Source organism: Galeopterus variegatus, unplaced genomic scaffold, assembly GCF_000696425.1.
Source record: "Galeopterus variegatus unplaced genomic scaffold, G_variegatus-3.0.2 Scaffold121, whole genome shotgun sequence".
Classification (NCBI taxonomy): Eukaryota; Metazoa; Chordata; class Mammalia; order Dermoptera; family Cynocephalidae; genus Galeopterus; species Galeopterus variegatus.
Window position 1 is genome coordinate 311,845 of NW_007726232.1, and position 23,831 is coordinate 335,675.

The 23,831-nt window shown below is 35.1% G+C and overlaps 1 protein-coding gene across 1 annotated transcript; it reads right to left on the reverse strand.

Annotated features, from left to right (window-relative positions):
• CAPRIN1 (cell cycle associated protein 1) lies at positions 1–23,584 on the reverse strand. The gene is made up of 17 exons (XM_008587963.1): positions 23,527–23,584; positions 23,326–23,412; positions 19,871–20,109; positions 19,700–19,782; positions 17,731–17,868; positions 15,355–15,407; positions 15,191–15,277; positions 12,853–13,008; positions 12,653–12,761; positions 10,984–11,045; positions 10,252–10,362; positions 9,909–10,058; positions 8,735–8,885; positions 5,193–5,387; positions 4,666–4,766; positions 4,217–4,280; positions 1–2,672 (listed from the first exon to the last, which is right to left on the reverse strand). The coding sequence occupies exons 1-17, from the start codon at positions 23,560–23,562 to the stop codon at positions 2,608–2,610; spliced, it is 1,887 nt and encodes a 628-aa protein (XP_008586185.1). The 5' UTR covers positions 23,563–23,584; the 3' UTR covers positions 1–2,607.
• Between the last annotated feature and the right edge of the window lie 247 nt (positions 23,585–23,831).

Here is a 23,831-nt window from a genome sequence, read left to right on the forward strand (position 1 = left end):
TCAATGACATTCTACCTTTACTAAAGCTTTAAAAAAGTTCCATTACCCACGAGATGATTGATATTGTGCACGTACAAAGCATTATATATGTGGTCTTGCTACACCAAGAGGCTGTAGGTGCCATGTGAGACAATCATTTCATTGCAACTCTGCTAACATATGTATTTGACCAAACAAAAGGCCTTCTGCAGCTAGGACGACCATTCATATACTATACAGAATACTTAGTACTAAGATTCAGATCTTCATGGGACTTTTTGAAAAAGTTTTGGGCCCCATAACGAGGCACTCACTTAAAAAATATGGTTTGAATTGAGACATAAAAGGTTTACATTTAAACTGTGATGGTAGAATGCCAAAAAAAAAAAGAAAAGAAAATTATAGTATTTCAAAAAGAACAAATGATTTTTAAAAACATACATCAAACTATGAACACCTTTACACATTCACAACATCTTCACTAATGCATAGAAGTTTGAAACCTAGAAGGCATTTCTCCCCCATCCCATCTCTGAACTGATTCATAGAGATCGCTGCATAAAGAACTTATTAACTTCAATTCTGATTTTAAATGTCATGAAATTATTTTCTATACAGATAGCAAATTTAGTTTTATATAGGACTGCAGGCATACGTCATCTAGGGATTAATTACCCAGTAAACCACGAATATTTTATCCATCCCCCTAAAATACAGCTAACATATGGTTGTGGTACATCCCAGGCAGATGTCATTTAAAGCACACAAGGGGAGGTGCTAACAAAATACTCATTTTCAAAAAGTAAACAGATAACCCTTCCAATATGATGTACCACAACCACACATGAGAAAAGTCAAGAACTTATTTTATTTTATTTTAAAATAAACATTGAAGAACCCTCATTCCCCAACACCCTACAAAACTTCTGAACGTGGAATGTTCAACAGCTATCCATTTTAGTAGGTTACAAAACCAGCAAAAACTCCAGTTGTTTAATGATGAATGTTTGAGAATAGTTTTGTTTTGAAGTAGCTGAGCACCTACTGAAAAAACTCCTTAGCTAAAGGCTGAAAATAAAATTTAATTTCTGCACAGAAAATACTATTAACTTAGTAGCCTCTCTGCTTAATAACCGAGATTAATTCTCCATGAAGTCAAAGTGGAATGGGACAACAAGCAGCATTAAGTTCATAGGCACACAGAACTAGTGCTCAAACTGCTAGCACAAATTCCAACATAGTACATAAGGCTAAGTCACTACTAAACTGTCCATCTCCATCAAACTTGAGACTCTCCCTATGCATCTAAGGGAAGGAATCACCACTTTGAATATAAAACCCTTCATGAGAAGAGGAGAATTCAATTAGGGTTAAATTAGACAAGAAATAAGTGCAAGCACTACAGAAATAGCTGCTGGAGATAACCATAAAATTTGTGACACTAACAATGCATGGGGTGAATCACATAAGCTGCTAGCTGTTGAACACCAGTGTTTCAAGATACAACTTTTATAAACATGTTTTATTTGTTTTGCTTATACCATCAGAACTGAAACTACTGACTGTCATTTCCCTAAAACAGGGAAATCAATCTAACACATACTGGTGCTTTTCAAAAGATAGCAATTTAAAAGGGTGGTAGCAGCAGACATTTGATATCTTTTCTTTTAAAAACTTTCAAATTGCAGGAAAAACATGTGACCAGTGTTATGATTATCCATTAGAAATTTTCATCAGTACCTGTACCAATTTAGGTGACTATACAGCAAAATCCAAGGATTAGTGACAGACAATGTACATGTCATAAGGAATGATATATAGTACCAATCCTTACAAAAGTCATTGTCTCAAAGAAACTGTTAAGTGTTCAAAAAGGTAGCTAAATACTTCATTAAGTACAGAAGCGACCATCCAGATTACATCCCGTATTTGTTGCGTATTTTTTAAAAAGTGCCAATCAAAGCCTAATTTTGCATTTTGGCTTTGCCTTATACAGTATCAGTTGTTAAAAAAGCAATGTGTTTTTAACCACAGTCGTTTGGCCAGATAGTGCTGTATCACAGCTGGTAGCCAGCCTAATATGTGTAATTAAGGACCCATGCATAATTTGGTACGAATCTAATCATTCAGTGCTCCAATTTGACTGGGAAAGCCATGAAATGCAGTTGTTCTGCCAAACCACACTCCACTCTTTCCATCTTCCTTTCAAGGGAAACATTTTAGTTTTGTCAATTACCACAGAGTAACTCTAGGGCTGATTTGTGTATTTTATCCAATGTCAAAAAAGTCAATCTCGCTTTTTTCAAGCCATCTCAAATAACTATAGAGATATTATTACCCAGTAAAGTATATTATGTTTTACTCCTAAGCAAGGGTGAGGAATCTGAGTATCATGTGCAAGGCTCAAGATGACGCTTAGGACAGAACATGCAGAGTAAAAATAGTTTCCTTCCATATCCAGGTAATATAAAGCTGACAGTTGTAGTCCTGTCTTTATGGGATGAAAACAGTCCCTTTACAATAAGTTTCCTGAAAGGGAGAACAAATAGATAATAACTCTTCTGGTAACATATTATGGTACACTGGCCAGTGTGTTTTTGGCGATTAAACATAATCCTGTGTATCAGATTAATTCACTTGCTGAGTGTTCATTTGCGGCATCCCTCTGTTGGGTCTTGGGGGCCCTCCACGACCTAGAAGACAAAAATGGCATTTGATTTTTCTTTCAAATATTATTTGTTTTGCCTTCAAGCAGATTTTCACCTGAAGTCAAGAAGCATGTGGGCAGCTTGTCACCACATTATTAGGTTTAAGAGGTCAATTCTTCAGTGTTCAAGTTTCACCTGTCCTGGAAGTTGTCATGCGCAAATTTGCTCATGGTCTCTTATCTAAAAGAAGGGTAGAGCTAATGGAGTATTCCACCAGTACTCATTCATTCATTCATTCAACAAGTATTTATTGAGTGCCTACTATGTGCCAGGCACTGTCATCAGGCGTGGGGAATAGATACAGCAGTGAAGACAGACAAGGTACCTGCTCTCATGGAGCTTACATTCTAGTGTACACTCTAGCTTACATTTCAGTAGTAAGTAACATCATACTATCAAAATTAATAAAAGCACCAGAATGAAAACAGACCTTATAACCTAAACTGTTAAAAAAAAAACTACATAACATTCAAAATTGTATAATGACTTATAACAGATAAAGTAACTTTTTACATGCTGTTAAAACAGATTTTTAGCTATCAGTTAACTCAACTTTCATAGAGTATGCAACAAGGTGGGAAAGAAGAACATAACCCACATTCACATGCAAATATCCTTTGATACTTCTGGTCAAGTCAGTAATTCCCAAGTGATCCATTAATTTTTTTTAAAATGCACCTTTTTTGCTGGCCAGTTTCTATTAGCATTCAAATCAAAGTACTTTGTAATTCCTCTTTGATACACATTCTATACATGTTATGGCCAATTACTAGAGGAAACCTATTTGATGTTTAACCTCTCAAATCAAGAGAACCATTTAGAACTTTAGATTACATGAAATGCTAGCTCTAATTGTTAAACAGGTTAACTTTCTGCCCAAGAAGTTTTCCAACAGTAAGAGACAAAACAAAAAACTCTTACAACCTATAATTTTTAAGGACAGTTCAGTATGTTAGGATTTGGGGGTTTTGTTTAAAAGTCAGAAATCATTTGATATTTATGTCATGAATAGTGGTCCAAAAGGCATTGAAATTTCAATTAGTTCTATCACTTCTAAATGGTTCTCTAAATGTAACTATGGCTTATCTGGCCATTAAAGGGTTTCTGGCCCAAAAATATAATATGCGTGTTTCAAAAATGAAAGAGTAATAATAAATTTATATAAATGTTTAATCTTGTTCCAAAAATGTCTTACAAAAATGTTTCAGTTAAGTACTTCCTAAAAACATTTAGCAGGTTTTAGGACCTGAAAAATAATTTCCAGTTGGAAAAACACTTTTTCTGAGGAAGAGAAAATGTTGTAGTTTTCAAGACAGTTTATATAGTAACAGGGAAAGTCATTCAAAAATTAAAATTTGGATTCATGATTAAGTTTTAGAAACAAAGCATTTCATTTAATCCCTAGCAACAAGTCTGGAAAGGATAAATGTACTCCTAACATGTAACCTACATGCAGACTATGAACAGCTCTTCCAAGGCCAGAACAGAAGCTCCACTTAGAAGCTAGGATCACCACCACAAAATATTACCTCGTGGGGCTCCCCGGGGTCCACTCTGCCCAGAGCCTCGCTTGAAATTCTGCTGATATCCATCCTAAAAGACAAGCTAGTTAGTACTAAAAAAACCAAAAAGTAATTTTTTAAAATGTTTATTCATTTATCTTTACTCTTATAGTCTAACACTTACAGAACAGAGAATTCTTCCTTAATCTTTTAGACATTTCAGCATATCACATCTATTAGTCAAGAACATTCAATGAGATAAATTTCTCTGTTCTTGAAAATTATTGTTTTAAACAGACTTTATTAAATAACTATATTGAGTGCTAAGTAAACTTATCATTTTCCATAATGGTATGTTGCACACCACAAAATTAGCCCCAAATTACTTAAGTTATTGAGGTCCATCAAACAACTACATCAGTCCCTTTCACTAGTGTATGTAGGTCAGGTTTATATTTTAGAATTACTTTACCTACCCGCTGATAGCCGGAGTAGTCCCGGGCAGCACTGAACTGAGACTGCGTATAACCACTGTTTGGAGTGTTAGAGAATGAAGGGCGGTAACTATCATATCCTCCTAAAATTTAGGACAAGAAAATAAATAATTTTATCTTTGCATAGAATTTTTACTTACTTATTAATAAGAACCAATTGCTTTAGAACATGCATATCCACCTATGCGCGTGCACACGCGCCCACACACACACAAAACAAACATTAAAAAAAATCCCCATAACGTCTGATAACATATAGAAAAAAATTATTTCTCAGAAGACAGTAGTAGACATTGATTTGACAAAAACAAAAAATCACAAAGGACAAAACAAATTTGTCATTTAAATAACTACATCAAAACATACTTAAAATGTCTCAATTGTACATAAGAGGCTAATGCAAAAAAATATGTCTTTCCCAAAAACCTTTTGGTATATTTCCATATATTTTACAAATCAGAAAAGAAGGTGAAATAGTAAAGGGTCATCAGAACTTTTTTTTTTTTTACCTCTGAATCCATTGGCAGGGCCCCGATATCCATTCATCAAACCTCTAGCACCACGGGAGCCTCCACGAGACACACCACGACTATTGTAATAGGGCTGACTGCTACGTGGAAATCCAGTATTCTGCTGAGGAGGCTGCTGGTGGTTACCAGTCACTTGATGGGGCTGGTCCTGGGAACCATGGTAAGTGCCAACCACTATAATAAAACACACACACACACACACACACACACACACACACCTCATTACCATTTATTCTCCATATACTTTCTGTTTAAGAAATGTCTCATACAGTCTCCTCAGAGTTTAATTCACTTTAAATCAGCTTGCATATTAACAATAGGGAAAGCTACACATTAATGAAGTTCCCCCCTCTCTCCTATCCATAGATTAAGCTCAAGGTAATAAAATTCTCCAACGATAATTCCAAACCTTTAAAAGCAGGGTACACACAATTCCGTCCTTCCAAACAAAGGCTGTGAAAGGCTATATTATTAACATTTTAGCACAAAAGACCAGCAATAATTCAAAAGATTTACATGCTAAAACACTTAGTACAATTACCATTTTGTGCCATTTAATTACCTCTTTTCATTATAAAGCTCCTTAGTGGTAGTTTTCTTATTTGTTTAAATTTCCCTTGGTATTTAGTGAAATATACAAAACCATGCTTTCTCATATGGTAAGCAGCTACATGGTAGAATATGCCATCAATTACATAGCTAAATCAGTAGAGGACTTCAACATATAGCCCCTAACGCTGATCCCATTTCAGTCTCTAAAATAGCAAGTAGAGCCAATTCAGAAGACAACACACACTGGCACTCAACCCACTTGAAGGTAAAGTTCTAGAAAGCTCACACTGCCTTGCACACACACACCCCTTTCCACAATGGGGCAAAGTTCTAGAATCTAGAAACTTTCAAAACTTAAATACTTTAAGATCATTTCTGGTATTACCCCAACATTTATAATTCATAGGGGAGAAAAAAATAGAGTGCTAAAATTACCTTTGGGAGGTGAAGGTGAACAAAGGAAAGCCAACACCCCATATTCAGCTGCCACTAGCCAGCCCAAAACAGCCACTAGCCAGCCCATAACAATATTCAGCAGCCACTAGCAGGCCCAAATCTCCCACTTCTGGGCAGAGGGAGAAAAGATTGTGTGAGCTGGAAATCTTTGCCTGACCTATTTTCCATCCTCAAGAAACTCTAAATACATTATTAGTTCTTAGAATGCTATTTTACAATGAAAAGCTAGAGAATGCCTAGAAAAGTAAGAGAAAGGGTCACAGCTTCTTCTGAACTAATTAATGGACTTACAGACCACTGATTTGTTCAACAAATATTAAAGAGTGTCTACAACATGCCAGGCACTGTCCTAGACCAAGAGGTATATCAGTTACCAACACACAGTCCTTGCTCTTAAGGAAACTTTATTCTAGTGGGAGATAAAGTGAATAAAATATATATACAAGTAAAAACAAAGTAGGATAAATAAGTCACCAAATGAGTGAGCTATATTTAGAAAGATTGATGAAACACAGACCTGAAAGAAGTCAAGAAGCAAGCAATGCTGAAGTAAGTTCAAGACATCTACTGTACAACATGATGGGTATAGTTAATAACAATGCATTGTATTCTTGGAAATCACTAAGAGTAGATTTTAAGTGTTCTCACCACAAAAAATGTTAAGTATGTGAGGTAATGCATATTTAATTAGCTTGATTTAGCCATTCCACAATATATACATATTTCAAAACATCATGTTCTACATAATAAATATATTCAATTTTTTGTCAACTAAAAATAAATAATTAATTAGTATTTTTTAAAAACTGAAGAAACAAACCATGCAATTACAGTGGAAGAAAGTTTCAAGAAAAGAGCAAAGAAAGTGTAAAGACCTTGAGAAAGGAGAAAACTTGCTGTGCTTGTGACTGGTGTGGCTACGTAAGGAAGAAAAAGGCAGGATCCAGAACAGGATAAAGGCAGGGGCCAGATCATACAGATCTTGTATCTTGTAAACCAAGATAAGGACTTTGGATTTCTTTTCTAAATATAATGGGATACCACTGGAAGGTTTTGAGTAGGAGTGACATCTGATTTACATTTTAAAATGATCACTGCCTACCATTTGTAGAATACATGGGCTAAAAGAAGAGTCAAGGCAGACGAATTAGGAGACAATTGCAATAGTCCAGACAGGAGATGAGATGATGGCTGCCTAGGTTACAGTGGTAATATGTAGGTATTTAAAAAGGCAAGGTGTATGGGCTGATTTTACTCTTTTATTGAAAATATCTGTAGGTGTTATGAAATTAATTTTTATAGTTAGTGTTTATTTTTAAATGGTAACAAAAAGTTATTTAGCTCTAGTACCTCACAAGTAGGAAAATCAAATAGAATACAAGAGCAAGACAGTCTCAAATCAACTGGAACAAAGGGCAAAATTAACCAAGTCAAATGACATATAGTAATTACTTTTAATTTCACCACACCATCAGAAAAAAAATAGCAAAAAAGCAAGTACATCATCAGCACAACGTCTAGGCTCCAAAATACCTGCTCCAAAACCAACTTACACAACCAACTTACAAGTACATGGCAATGAAGTAGTTAAAGGAGCCTGAGAGCAAGAAGCCCATTTTACTACTCAGAAGCAGACCACAGAATAATTGACAGATTTCTTTTTCCTTTTTTTTGGCAGCCTGCCAGTATAAGGAATAAACAAATTTCTATCATGTGTTGGTTAAATCCACCTCCATACTGATTAGTGATATTGAATACTGCTATTCAGAGATATGTAAGAACTTACTACTGAAAATCTATAATGTTGATCCAGATCTAATCAAGAAATTGATTAGAAAATTTTGTAACTTTTAAAATCAGTCTGGTAAAATTTGTTTTAACTCCTGTGCTATTATAGCAGTGTTTGCTGGTTTGTTGTAGGATTCCAATTACATTCCTAGGAATTAATCAAAAACCTAAAGAGGACATTTCATGTCTTAAAAACTTAAGAAATCTAAAATATCTCTACCTACACTATTATTGTGACAGGTATAGCAACTGGCTAAATTATGACCTTACTTACCAAAAAAGATTTTGTTTCAACCCAGTCTACCAAATGCAGCTGCCAAGAGATTTTTGCACGTTTTACTAATTATAATTAGCACACTAAGAACCAACTCAATTCCCTTCTGCTTCTTAACTTTGTATAATAAACTTGTCGTCAGGTATCACAATACCAGGCTTCAATCAATGAGCAATTAAAAGTAATGTTTATCATAACTCAAGTTTAACAGGGATTATGAAAGCTCAATAACCAAAAACCAATGGGTATAAGGCCTCCAAAAACTGCACATAATTCACATGCAACAAGTATGGACTCAATTTAACTTGGGTTCAGCAATGAAAAATTCATATGGTCTACTACTAAAACAAAAACTCGTGGACACTGCCACTATTAAGTCTAAACTGTCCCAACACTGTCAATAACTGTGTTAGAAAGCAAGTAGCCAATGAAGTGAAACTGGTTTTCCTACCTGTTTGAAGCTGTTCTTGCTGAAGCTCTGTTTGTTCTACTTGGTGAGGCTGACTGGAAAAGCTCTGGTTATAACTGGCCTGGTACTGATTTTGCTGTTTTAAAGTTTCTGGTTCATTAACAGGAGGAACTGGGGCATTCATATTGAACACCTGTAAGTGGATAAAGTAAATAATTAGTTCATTCCTTTATTCCCTGCTTTTAACATAGCAGATTCTCAATGCTGCTTTTACCTCAAATGTAGATAAAGAACATATCACAGAAGTCACAAACACACAAACATCACACACACAAAAAATCCCTCAATGCACCTCAGTGTGGGAGAAGATACATATACCATATAGCACTTGAAGGTGAGTATAATGACATACTGTGAAAGTGAGGATTAAAAAATCCAAAAAGACACATAATCAGCAGCCTTGAAAATACTTTTACATACATGACAAATCTTTTTAAAAGTTGCAAACTCCTAATGTGATACCACTTGCAGAAATTTATTCTATATTTTAACTATGAGTTGAATATCTAATTCACTTTGTTTTTTTGGCAGCTGGCTGGTAAGGGGATCCAAACACCAAATCCTGGTGTCACCAACATAGCACTCTAATCAATGGCGCTAACTGGCCAGCCCAATTCATTTATTTTAATTTTCATTTTTATTGATATTTTAATCTAAAGTTCATATTGTAAGTATTTAATTCTATGAACTTTCCCCATAGCACTGATTTAGCTGTATCCCACAGATTATATTTTCATTACCGTTTTCTACAAATTCTCCAATTTCAAGATACTTGCTAAAGAACCAGGGTAAAGTATAACATCTGAAATTTATTTTGAAATACTTCAATAAAAGACTAGGCAAATGAAATGTCAACAACTATTAAATGATAGGTAATGATTATATGGATGTTGTTAGTCTACTTCTCCATATGATTAAAATTTTGTTAATAAAATCAAAAGGGTAAAACTATAAAACAAGAAGATGCAGGTATGTAACTCATTAGCCTCAAATTTATCTCTGGGAACTGGAATAATCAGAATTTATGTTCAATTATATATACCCTACACTTATGGTAAATGCAGACTCAAGAACAGTTAAATACAGATTTTCTGTTGAGAATCTAGCATGATTCATAGTACACACTAGGCATTTAATATTAAATTAAGTTACTTACCGTTTGCATGGATTGGAATGGAGCTGCATTTACATTAATTCCACTGCTATGTAAAGGTTTGCTTGTCCCAGCCTGGAACACTTGAGGCTGAGAAGCAGCAGGAAGGGATGATGATGCTGTAGTCTGGTCTGTATTTAAAGAGATTGTTGCCTAAACACAAAGTGAATAGATGGCACTTTAGTGGTAAACTAAATTCAAACTTATGTATATTAACAAACTCAACTATTTCATGAAAGCAAAATAGGTCCAAAAAGAAGAGTCACTATATTAATGGTAATGCACCTCTGCCAAATTCATGAATAAGTGTTTCATCAAGTTTATATGGCTTGTTAATAGAACTTGCCTGAATCTGATCAATTGGTTCCTTTTGTGGTCGTTGCTCTGTAGCATGAGAAGGCTGGTACAAGGGTTGAGATGCTGTGTACCCCTCGCTTGTGGATGAAACCAAAGGAACCTATAGAAGTAAAGAAATCAAAGTTCCTTTCTCTTTATAAAATTGACTTAAAAAATAAACCAACTCTAATACAGATAGGACTGAGAAATAGATATACCTCTTAAAGAAGGGAGAAATTAATACTACCTTCTCTCTTTGAATTTGCAGACTATAAAATCTAACTGCAAAAAACACATATGTTGTTAAAGCTCAAAGTTAAATAAACCGTAGTCCAGTTATGAAGTCCCCCACAATTGCTTCTAAGATAGTAAAATCTACACTAAATTTTAGAGTTTTTAAAATATTTTTTTTGGCAGCTGGCTGGTACCAGGATCTGAACCCTTCAATTTTAGAATTATGTCTAAAACATGTCTTCTGATGTTCTATTCAGTGTGAAGTTAAAAGCTTCTTTCACTATAGTAAACTATTATAAACATAAGAATTAACGAAAAAATTTTTAAAAGTTATCAGAAGAAAAATGAATGTAAACATGGAAATAGGAGCTGACAGCTACCCACACTAATGAATTTGTAACAGAAGACTTGGACACTGATCAAATTCATACCTGCCTTTCATACAGTAAGAAAGAGAAATTAAGAACTGATCAAAAACTACCTGAAAAAATATTTTTATCACTCTTACCTGTGTAGCTTCTGGTTGTACAGGAACTTGATTAGGTTGAGCTAGTCTAGATTCAGAATGAACTGCAAAATTCATCAAAAAATTGCTGTTATACCAAATCGAATTTCTTAAGAAATGTTTAAGTATCTTTTACTTGTCGGCTAAAGGTAAATTTCTATAGCCAAATCATAAACTTTTTAAGAGATCATGAAAATAAATTAGGAAGTGCAAGTAAGATCTTAGCTTTCAAGTGAGCATTTTGGTTTACTGATAGTGATTATTACTTTACTCTCACAATTTGTGTGTGTGTGTGTGTGTGTTTTAATAGACCTGTAGGATATTATCATTCTGCATTTTGCAAGGCTAAATAAAGATGCTAGTGAGAAAATACAAACAAAGAGGAATAGAGAAAACCGTAAGAATCAGTGCCAGTGTTTTTAATGAGGAAGAATACTCACACTCAAGATTTTAGATAATATGCAGTTAATATTTTAACACTACCTTTCAATATAATTTCAAATGCTTCCAGAGGCAAAAAAATTTATAGACTTTTAAATATTCAACTCCGTGTGTATCTTATCTTCTTGACAATTCCCACTACTCTCCCCAACCATGCTTAAGTATACAATCAAAAATACAGAATCTCTAATTAATCATTTAGAAATCACCCATTTCAATGGAGAATTTAACTAATTCAGCATTACCTAAATATCTAAATAGCCTTACAGGTTATGTCAGTTCTACATGTGTTGACTTTCACACAGTCTACCAGCTGAGAAAACTACCTATTTTCTTCCTCTGGTAAAGCTCAGAAAATGAACACTAAAAACTTCTTTTATGAAATTTAAGGTTATACAACATTAAATACATTACTTTATACAGTTCCATTTTTGTACCACTAACACTTATATTATGGGACAAAACCAGAAGACTCAAAATTACTAACTGCCCTAGAGAGAAGGTCCACTTAACCCAATGCAAGGTACTGACTCTATTTAGTGCTACTTCAAATAATGGTGTAAGACCAGAAAGAGTCTGAAACTGTAATTATCTTGTGGTTTACCTCTTTCCCTTTCATCTTAAGTCTTCTCTTACCCCTTCATTGTTGTGCCTCCTTTTTATTTTTATTCATTTTTATTTTTACTTATTTTTATTCAGGTAATAAAATGTTCAGAAATTCTCCTAAAAAGCTTCATCAAGAGAAAGACCCCACCATTATTTTTATTCCTACATTAATTTTGAAAGTCAAAAAGCCAAGCAAAATTTCACTTATATAAACTACAAAAACAGACAAAACTGGTCTGTGGTGTTAGAAGTAAGGAAGTGACTACCTATGGAGTCAGAGGAGAGGGTAACTAAAGACTGAAATAGAATAATAAGGTGAGTTTTCTGGGGTTCTGGTAATGTTTCATTTCTTGATCTGGGTGCTAATGTATTCAGTTTGTCAAAACTCATCAAACTTGCAGACCTTTTTCTGTATGTGTATAGGCCAATAAAAAGTTTTTTAAAAAACTATGGAACTACAGCTATAATTCATATTATAGGGAAAACAGTAACATTCCTTATCAAATTAAAAGTCAAAAGTTAAGCAAGCATTAAAATGAAAAAAATTAATTTTCACAAACTGTATAAAACCTGAAGGCACTGGCCTTATACTTTAACTCTCACATAAAAATGTGCCATTACTAACCTGGAGGGCAAACCAGCTGGGGCATGTCCATACTTTGTGTTGGATTCATAGGCTGTGCAGATACAATGGCAGGATCAAGTGTTTGGTTTTCAAAATCCAGCATCGAATCCTACAAGATAAGTTAGGATATAATGGAATTAAGTCAAATAACATAAACCACTTAAACCTCCTGTTATAGTGTTAGACTAAAATGCACCTACCTGTATGAAATTATAGGGCCCCTGCATTTGTGCCATAAGGTCTTGCACTCGCTGTCTTCTCACAAGGGGATCTGCCTGAGCCACTGTAGTCAAAGCGTGGGGCTCTGGTACTGAGGGAGATGCAGCCTGAGGTTGCTGCTGCAGTGAATTTACCACCTAAAGTGGGAGAAGTGAGAAATGGGAAAGTAAAAGAGCTCCCATCATTACCGTCATGACGGATCCCCAAACTATATACGTCATTTATACTCTAAACAGAACAGGCTTTAATGTAGTTACTCAAACAGATCACAATTATGCCAAATTTAACATTCTGATCAATGTCATCACCTCTACAGGGTTCTCAATTCCATATGACCACTATGTAGCATTTCAGATTTACTTTATAAACTGCTTTCAAAGAAAGACTACTTTTGTTTACTTCCTAAAATACAAGAGGTCTTCAAAAAAGTTCATAGAAAGATTCGTATTCTAATCCACAAACTTTCTGAAATACCCTCATTAATGCTGCTTACACAGTTATGCCTTCTATAATAACTTGATCTATGTATCTGTATCAAATATATATTTATCCCAGTACTTGGTTATATAGTCAGCACTCAGAAGGGTTGGCTATTATTATCAAGAGTTAGCTTTCTTCCATTCCATTTTCTCCACAAACACCATAGGATCAAGCTCTATCACCTCATCTAAACTGCTACAAAAGGCAAAGCTCACTCACTATACTAGTCTTTTGCTCAGTTCTAATAAATCCCCTGATTATTGTTCTTAATAATTCCCTGTTCTGCTGGAAAATCCTAATTTTTATTTTATCAAATTTATATTTTTCTGTCTGGCTTTTAAAACTGGGCAAATCATACCTGTTGAGCCTAAGTAAATCATAACTTTATTTCCTTTAAAAAACACTGAGATAAAAGTCACCACCTAAATTTTAAGAAAACCAACTGATTTGTCGGCTATCAACTTCAGAATTCTCCAAAATTCCTGGAATCCCATGTGGATACCCTTTAGAACAGCTCATCTACCAGATACTAAGAACAAACCATAGTAGCACAGTGCTAAGTATAGTAATATGCTCTTCTCTCAAATAAAATACAAAAAGTAGTTAACTACAAAGCACTGTAAATTACTTCCCAAACTTTTTCTACTATACCAACACATAGCTTTCATTCTAATGCTCATTAAAACAGATATGCTAATAATTCATTTCTACTTCTACATCCATGCTAATACAAACCTATTACCTGACTCTCCTAAAAACACACCCAATCTACTTAGTCAAGGCCCAAAAGGTTTGTACACCTCATATATAAATCATCATTCTATAGCTCTTTTTCATCTATTTTTCTTCTAACCCTCCTGTAACATTTCTGAACTCAATTCCTTAATTCAACAAATATACACTATTTTGTTAGAGTTTCATGGGACAGTATTTTCAACCCAACTAAGTACCTTTCTGGGCTAAGGGCCCAATTCTTTAGTATCTATCGAGTGCATTTTGGTGCTTCAACAGAGAACTAAAGGTATCGGGCACAACTACAACACCTTTGGAGAATGGTCCTGATAGAAGAAAAACAATATTAAAAAGAAAAGTGTATTATCCACATCTTAAAGCTATATACTTTGGAGGTATAAAGGAAGATACATAAACAAGGATGAAAAGGAAGGCCAGGACCAATTGGTAATGCTTTCTGACTGTATCTTATAGGTAACAAGGCATGACTAAAGAGGTTCAAGTACAAGTAACTTAAAGCTAACTTTTCTAATAATTAACTTGTGACAGTGAATAAGATGGTCTGGGGGCAGTCAGAGGAAAGAAATACAAAGGGAGCCACTAAACTAGAGATCAGAACTTAAAAAATGGCATAATATCACTTGAGAGACAACATCAAGAAACACTAAAGGAAATCAAGAGCCTGGTAACCAAACAGCATTAGGGTGAAGGAGGAGTCTAAGAAACCTCAACACACCCACCATTAGGTGGATTTTTCTGAAGGTTATCTATGTGGGAACCCAGATTTTTACAGACCAACCTGACATCAATTAGAGACAAATCATGTACTTTAACAGACAGATTAACCCATAGATAACTTTGTATAAAGTAATTTATCAAAGATCAGGAAAGCAGTGATTCTATTTAATATCCATTAGGGTAAGCATATCAGCTTTTAAACATAGTCAAGTGTAATGAGTTTATTATAATAAATGTACTAATAACGTACTACTAATAATAAATGTACTAATAAGGCAAAAGACTAACAATCTTAATTTGTTCTCAGGAGGGATAAAAATTACTAATTAAAGACAAAAACATCAACCTTGCAATATAGAGAACTCTTACCTCAACTGTTTCAACTGTCCACTCATCTACTTGCTCCTTTTCACCACTGTGGAACTGTGTTTCTGCCATAAATTGTCTATTTACATACTGCAAAGCAAAGTAAATGTTTGAGTCATCTGTTTGAAAGGCAGAAAGGTAAAGGTAGCATTAAATAAAAATCATACCTCTGTTGATTCAACTTCACTTTGTTCAGTGTATTCTTCTGCTGGCTCAGGTTCTAAGAAGTTAAGAAATGATGCAAAATGGGATTTTTAGGTCAGTGAAACTACCGTGTATGGTACCATAATGGTCAATATATGTCATTATACATTTGTCCAAACCCATAGAATGTACAGTGTCAAGAATGAACCCTAATGTAAACTGTGGACTTTGGGTGATAATGAGATGTCACTGTACATTCAACCATAACAAATATACCACTCTGGTGGGGGATGTTGATAATGAGGGAGGCTATGCATCTGTTGGGGGTTGGGGGTATATGGGAAATCTCTATGCCTTCTGTTCAATTTTGCTATGAACTTTAAACTGCTCTAAAAAATAATCTATTTTTTAAAAATGATACAAAAGTGTATAAGAAATATTTTTAAAGTTAACAATTCAAAACTTAAACTCCAATAAGAATTCACCATCACATCAAAAAAAAAAAAAAAAAAAAAAGTGCCGAGCCCGTGGCTCACTCGGGAGAGTGCAGCACTGGGAATGCAGCGGTATTCCAGCCGCGGGTTCGGATCCTATATGAGGATGGCCGGTGTGCTCACTTGTATAAGAAATATTTTTAAAGTTAACAATTCAAAACTTAAACCCCAAAAAAAATTCCCCATCCCATCAAAAAAAAAAAAAAAAAAAGTGCCGAGCCCGTGGCTCACTCGGGAGAGTGCAGCACTGGGAATGCAGCGGTATTCCAGCCGCGGGTTCGGATCCTATATGAGGATGGCCGGTGTGCTCACTTGTATAAGAAATATTTTTAAAGTTAACAATTCAAAACTTAAACCCCAAAAAAAATTCCCCATCCCATCAAAAAAAAAAAAAAAAAAAAAAAAAAAAAAAAGAATTCACCATCACATAATTTGAATTTATTTACAAAGTTATAGTTAACACTAAGCTTCTATATTTTATCATTCTTACAGTAATATATTTTAAGATTTTCTTTTACCATTTATTCCAGAATAAACTACTTTAGTTTCAATAGTAGTTATTCTAGATCACGTATAATGCAAATAAGGAGCTACTACATTAAAACCCATCTCTATTCTTATACGTAATAGTATAAAGTATTATACAGATTAAGATCTTACTCTCCATTTTCATTTACTTGGCAAAAGTGGTAAGAATGGGGAAAAAAAAAAAAAGTGCCTTATACTGATCCGCAACTATCTATTTCACCAGTGCTATCTTCCCTTCAAGTTTCAATTTAATAGCTAACGTGTGTAAAACGTATCACGTGCCAGGCATTGTATGCACACTTCACATATTACTTTCTAAATGGCGAACCTGAGGTACAAGATCTTCAGTAACTCGTCCAAAGTTACATAGCTAGTAAGTGTTGAAGCCGGGATTTGAATCCAGGAAGTCTGATTCTAAAATCCACGCCTCTAGCCATTACAAAATTTATGCTCCAACAATGTTTCCAATTGTGCTCAGAATTTTACTACTAAACTTAAAGGTTATCATGAAAGTACATGACTAAGTGTCTAGCTATATCGTTTGTGTTGTGCTAAGAGTTAAAAAATAATCAGAAAAGACCCCTTGCCATTGAGGAATTTATAGTTCAAGATTATGGAGTTATAATCTCCCCATGATTAAAAACACAAAACTCACACTATTCAACCCACACACTAGCATGGTAAATAGCAGTAAATCTGGGCATATCAGACAAAAATCTATTTGAAAATCCTTACAACAGCTGGTTCTCAGCCATACTCCTGCCCAGCAAGAGAACTATCAATTCATAACAGTGATCAAGACCAGTAAGACAGAGGCTGGCCAGTTAACTCAGTTGATTAGACTGCAGCCTAAAAACCAGTCAAGGGTTTGGATCTCTGTACTGGCTAGCCACCAAAAAAAAGAAATTAAGGAAAAAAAAAAAGGACCAGTAAGACATGACTGATATCAAATACTTCTGAGAATTAATCTTTTTTTTTTTTTGTCTTTTGTCTTTTTCCATGTCCAGCAACGGATCGCAACCCTCAGTGTTGCCCCCGTACCGGACCGGGGACCGGCAACGGGATTGCAACCCTCGGTGTTGCTCCTGCGCCTCGCTCAGCCAGTGAGCGGGAACCGGTCTGTATGTGGGATCCAAACCCTCGGGCGGGAGCGCCGCCGCGCTTCCCAAGCGGCACACTATCCAGTGCACCACCGGGCCGGCCCCTGAGAATTAATCTTGATGTGCTTTGTCTTAGCACATTGTCATACTTAAAACTTTTCGTTAACAATCTGAGTGTACATTTATAATAAATAAATAAATGTATAGCTTAAACATGTAGCAAAGGAAAGTAAAACCAGGACCTTAAACTAAAGCTCATCTTCACCTAAGCACTCACCAGCTTCAGCTACCTGGTCTTCAACTGTAGGTGCTGAGGCTGTCTCTTCTTCCTCACACAGCCCATTCTGGTGGTTGTGTGTGCTGTCAAAGTAGTTTGACTGAAAAACACGCTCAACAATTTCTTTTAGAGTTTTATCTATAAAAAAAAAAAAAGAATTATAATGTTAGAGGATAAGAAAAACGCACGCACGCGGGCGTGTGTGCGTGTGTGTGTGTGTGTGTGTGTGTTTGTTGGCTGGCCGGCAGAGGGTTCCGAACCCTTGACATTGGTATTATAACACCAAGCTCTAACCAAATGAGCCAATTAGCCAGCGAGAACTTGTCTACATTAAACTTTAAGAATTTTAAGTAAATTAGTCGGGGGGGTGAAAAGCTGAAAATTAACATTTATTCACTCAATAAGTATTTATTCAGCACTTACTATATGCTAGGCAATGCGCTAAACACTGAGGATATGAAAAGATATATAAAAGGACAGTGACAGTATCTGCCCTCATTACACTTATAGGCTAACAGAGGAAGTATCAAATACAAAAATGGTAAAATCACTTCTGATAAAAGTACTAAACAGAGGTAGAATAGATTAGACCTAGTCAGGGTGAGGCCATCTAGGGCTTTCCTGGGGTTATAAGAGCTGAGATCTAGAAAAACTAGAGAAACATTTCAAGGCAAAGGAAACGGCATTTACAAAGTCCTGTACAAAGAAGGGTACCAAATACAAGAAAAGGAAAGGATGCCACTATGCCTGAAACACAGGGAATAAGAAAAAACATAGGAAAAGATGAGGTTGGAGAGATTTGTAAGGGCCAGACCACAAACGGCCTTGAAGTTAAGAACAATGTATGCAAAATGTAATTGAAATAAAGCCATTACAAAATTTTAATTTTACTGGGGGGGGGGGAGGGTTGCAGCTAGCCAGTAATAGGGATCAAACCCTGGACCTTGGTGTTACAGCACCATGCTCTAACCAACTGAGCTAAATGGCCAGACCCTATTACAAAAGCTTAAAGAGGTGTTGCTGTGGATTGATTGAATTGTGCCCCCAAAGTTCATATATTAGAAGCTTAATTCCCACTGTAACTACTAAGGATGAGAAATCTATTACAGGAATTGAAAGATGGGGCCTTGAAGAGGTAATTAGATTATAGGACTATGCAGTAGTGAACGGATTAAAAATGGTGGTCATGGGCGTGGTTCTGAGAGCTTTAAAAGGACAGTGCATGAGAAACTCTCTCTCTGCAACACCATTTTCTACCAGGTGAGACCCCTGGGTCCCTGTCGCCACCACCAAGACCCTCACCAGATGTGTTGCCTGGACTTTGGTCATCCCAGCCTCTGAACTGTAAGCAATAAAATTTCATTTTCTTACAAATCATCCAGTTCCAGGTATTTTGCTATAAGCAACAGAAATGGACTAACACAGGTGTGAATTCAGTTAAGCAGCTACATTAGATAAGAAAAAGGCAAGAGAAAGAATAGACAGATTCAAAATATATTTAAAAGGCAAGCAAAAACTGTCAAAATTTTCCCAAATTAGCAGAAGTCTAAGAAAAACTAAAGAAAGACTAGGGCAATGATCATAATAAAATATATGAGACGCAATAAATAAGTTTTCCATAAAACTTCAGCCATAAGGAAAACCCATTCCCTCTCTGATACCAAAAACTCTGGAAAGTCAAACTGGTGTTAATCTGTTCACCCCAAGCACAGATAAAGTTATACACAAAACTATGTTAAGTTAGGACTCTCATCTTTACAGCATTTATTGTTTGTTGCTGGTGTTTTGATTTACACACCACACACACACACACACACACACACACGACACAAAAAGGAAATAAAACAAAAAGTAAACAGTGGATGAATGTTATTTAGATACATCTAAATTTTTTTCAATTACTTTTAAATATGAAAAATAATTTTTAAAAATTCTTAATTACAAAATCAAAGTTATCAGTGATACTCACAGGTTGTTCCGCATACAGATTTTTCCTTCCCTTCCAGCAAGTCCCATAGGTGAACAGAGGCATGTTCATACTGCTCATTCAACCTTATAGTAAGAATTAAATAGCTAATTAATTACCTTTCAGCTGTAAACTTCAGGCAATATTAAAAATTTCTATGATCAAATACTATACCTCAAGCTCATGTCCCGTTCAGGGTCTACTAACTTGTAGAATTCATCCAACAATGACAATTCCTCTTCAGATAATATTGCCACTCCATTCAAACCTTGTTTCAGGTCAGTTCGCACTTCATCATCTCCCAATTTATCCAAAACATACTGCAGCTCAAGTACAGTTTTTAAACGTTTCTGTTCAGCTTCTTCTCTCATAAGCTGCTCCCGACGTGCTGTCTTTTTTATTGTTTTCTGAATCTGCAAAAGAATATAAACATAGACACCAAAATGAGTTTTATAAAACTCGTTTAGTGCAATCCATTTCAGGTCCACCACAAATAAGACAAATTTCACTCAGTGAGTAAGATGTAACCTCAATACACAAAAGAATGATTCCCAATTTACAAATAGTTTAAAACATGATCTGTTTTAAAGAGTTGTTAGAAATTCAGAACAGGTTTCCCTAGAAGGTATTACACTATTGAAATATTACCAATAAAACAATGAATTTGGGATTTGCTTCAAAGTAATCTAGTGAATAAGGGGAGCAAGGAAGTGGACGGGGGTATATGTGAAATATGATTGCCCATGAGATGATAACCGTAGAAGGTGAGTACGGGTACATACAGATTCAATATACTCTTTTCCTTAGTTCTGCATATGTTTGAAATTTTTCATAATATTAAGTATAAAATTAAAAATTACAGAGAAAATTTCCATAATATAGAGTATAAAAATTAAAGGCCTGAGCCAATTAAAAAAGAAATCCAACCACAGAAACAATAAAATTCTTACCTATATCTATCTCTTCTATGGAAAAATGATCTCAAGTTCTATCTTTAAGTACCTACTACTTACTCACAAGATGTCAAAACCCACCAGTGCCCTCTCACCCCAAACAATCCACTGCTAGGATCAGAAAAGCCTTCCAATATTGAAAATTTTGATAATAAAATTTCGATTTTATTTTTTATGAATAAAAGAATGCTGGCAGAGAAAAAGAAAGTGGCAGTAAAAGATAGATAAAGCTAATTATGAATATATTTTTTCCACTATTCATTTTCTTCCCTGGAAAAGTTGAAAGGAAAGCATAAGCCAAACTCAAATACTTCTCTCCTTTCTCATGTCTAACATCAGGAACAGAGAAAGGTCGGTACAACAGCCATGATGGTATCTTCCTTCCTACTTTTTCCCCTTTCACAAGTCGCACTAGGATGAACTGAGATAGAAAAAAACAAAATAGGGGTATGCGAAACCTACACCAAGAGGAGAAATGGGGAAGGCACACCTGGGAGGAATGATGAAGGTAACAAGACAAATCTACAATGATAGCAGAGTAGGTAGTAGAAAAAATGATATCTTAGCAATAAATGGCAAAAAGTATACTATACATGAGCAGAGAAAAGAGATCTCCCTAAGCTAGGGTGGTCAAAAAAGTTTTCAAGGAGAAAGTGACACCTACTAAGATGGATGAACTTTTCAATCTTGGGGGGAGAGGTGTCCACAGCTTAAGGGTTGGGAAGTCTGTAAAGGTAGCTAAAGGCAGGAAACATAGGAATACAGGCAAGAATGAAAGGAAGTCAAGAAAGCAAAAGTAGTAAGATTACAGGCTGATCTCAAGGTAGTGAGTTATCCGCACAGTTACAAATTGAACTTGTTCTACTCTTTCCCCACTTCTCACTGCTGCACTTGACTAGTCTTAAAAATAATAATAATAATAATAAGTTATTTGGATGAAACAAGCAGTTCAAGTAGGGAAGATGAAGACAAAAAAAGATAGGCTAGAATCAAGCTGAAGAAATTCTTTAATGCAAAACAAAAAAGATGTTAATAATTATGCAAAGTACTACATACCAGAGGATCAGAATTAAATAAAAGCATGTCAACCAAGTTAAAGCCCAGAGAAAAGTCCTGAAAACACCAAAGTGTTAAAATAGAAGCAAAGGAGGATATGTGTATTTTCATCTACACAGTGATAGTAACTTCAGAAATAAATATTATATTAAATTATACAGCAATCCTGCTTCTATTACCCACATTAAAACAAAAAAAAAAAAAAAAGAAATTAGGCAGGTTCATCGAGCTTGAAGCTCTGACATAAGTGAGTAGAAAAAATCCCCACCTCGGTGCTATGGTCTGAATATGTCCCCTAAAATTCATGTCTTGGAAACTTTATCACCCCAACGCTACAGTATTGGGAAGTGTTCAAAAGTGTTCAAGCCATGAGGGCAGAGCCCTCACGAATGGATTAATGCTGCTATAAAAAGGGCTTACGGGAGTGGGTTCCCTCTCTCGCCCTTCCACTTTCCACCATGTGAAGACGAAGTAAGAAGGCCAGATGACGTTGGACTTCCAAGCCTCCAGAACTGTGAGAAATAAATTTCTGTTGTTTATAAATTACTGTATTCTGTTATAACAGCACAAAATGGACTAAGACATGATGTAAATTACCATTTCTCTGTTTTGAGGCAAATCATCAAAATTTTCCTTCTTTAATCAGTTGTAATAAGTAATAACATTGAGCACTTAAAATATATTAGTTGTGTATCACATACTGTTCTAAACAGAATTCTATGGCATAGGTACTATCATTATCACCATTTACAGATTAGAAAACTGAGGCACTATGATATTCTCTCCCTCTATTCCCCCGCTTCTATCCTATTGGTTCTGTTTCTCTGGAAAACCTTGACTAACACAGGAACAAAGAAATTTAACTCGTCCAAGGTCATACAGCTATTAAGTAAAAGTGGTAGAATCAGGATTCACACCGGCCAGTCTGGTTCCAGAATCAGATCTCTCAAACCTTGTACTGCACTGTCTCTCATCACATAATAAACTGTTTTTTCATTTCACCAAATCAGACGCAACCTTACATTTCAATGTTATTAGCCTTTCTCCAAATAAGGTGGCAATTATTCAGAAGGCTTAAATTTTCTGATCTCAACAAACTACTGGACTTTGCTTGTACTTTTGTCCTATTCCCACAGCTTTTGCCAAGTCAAAAGATGTTTGGGAAAAACCCACGATTCTGTTGGATCAAGAATTGATACAAGAGCAATGAATCGGTCTGCCATATCCCTTAAGATCCCTAATGAAGAGAATGATTACCAATTATATAAACAAGCCTCTGTATTTTCTGATAGATGTTCACTAGACATAAAGGAACATATAAAAATTAAATGACTACCATGTTTATATATATTTGCATGGCTCATTTTTTTAAACCAATAAGATATTTAGGGTAACTACTGTACATGTCTGCCATATCTCAAACTCAGTACTTTTAAAAGACTTCTTTCATGTGTCACATTAAACTTCACAAAAGTGGAAGACAGCTTAGATATAATTACATCCAATCCTCTCATCTTGCAGAAATTAATAGTACTGGGAGTAAAACTCAAAGAAACAACAAAAGTTTCTGCTAACCCTATTTTTAATATTTCTTAAACATACATACTATCATTTACTTACATCTTGACTTAATGCCATGAAACTCCTCTGTAATTCTTTTGCAAACTCCAAGTTATTTGTGACTTCTTGGTACTTAGATACGGCATCCTAAAATGAAAAAAACAGAACCCAACTTTACTGGAAACACAAAGAACCACAATATTAATTTTCTTACTTAAAATAGTGATCATAAAATCTTTAAAAAAACGTAACAATCTTTACCAGCTGATCTTGATTAAGCCTTTCTCCTTTGTTCATTCGTTCCTGGTAATCATCGAGCTTGCCCTACATTAAAAGGAAAAAATAATTACATTCCATATTGAAGGTATATACCAGCTTAACCATGCTAAGATGACAAAACCCATACAATTCTGGATGTCTCAAATTTTGCCTTAAATATACTACTTAGATATATTCCAGTTTAAGTGAGTATATTAAAATAACTTGGTAACTTCAATTAACAGTGAGCTAAGAAATGAATTTAAATACTCCAAGCATTACTGAATGAAATCAAATACTGTATAGTA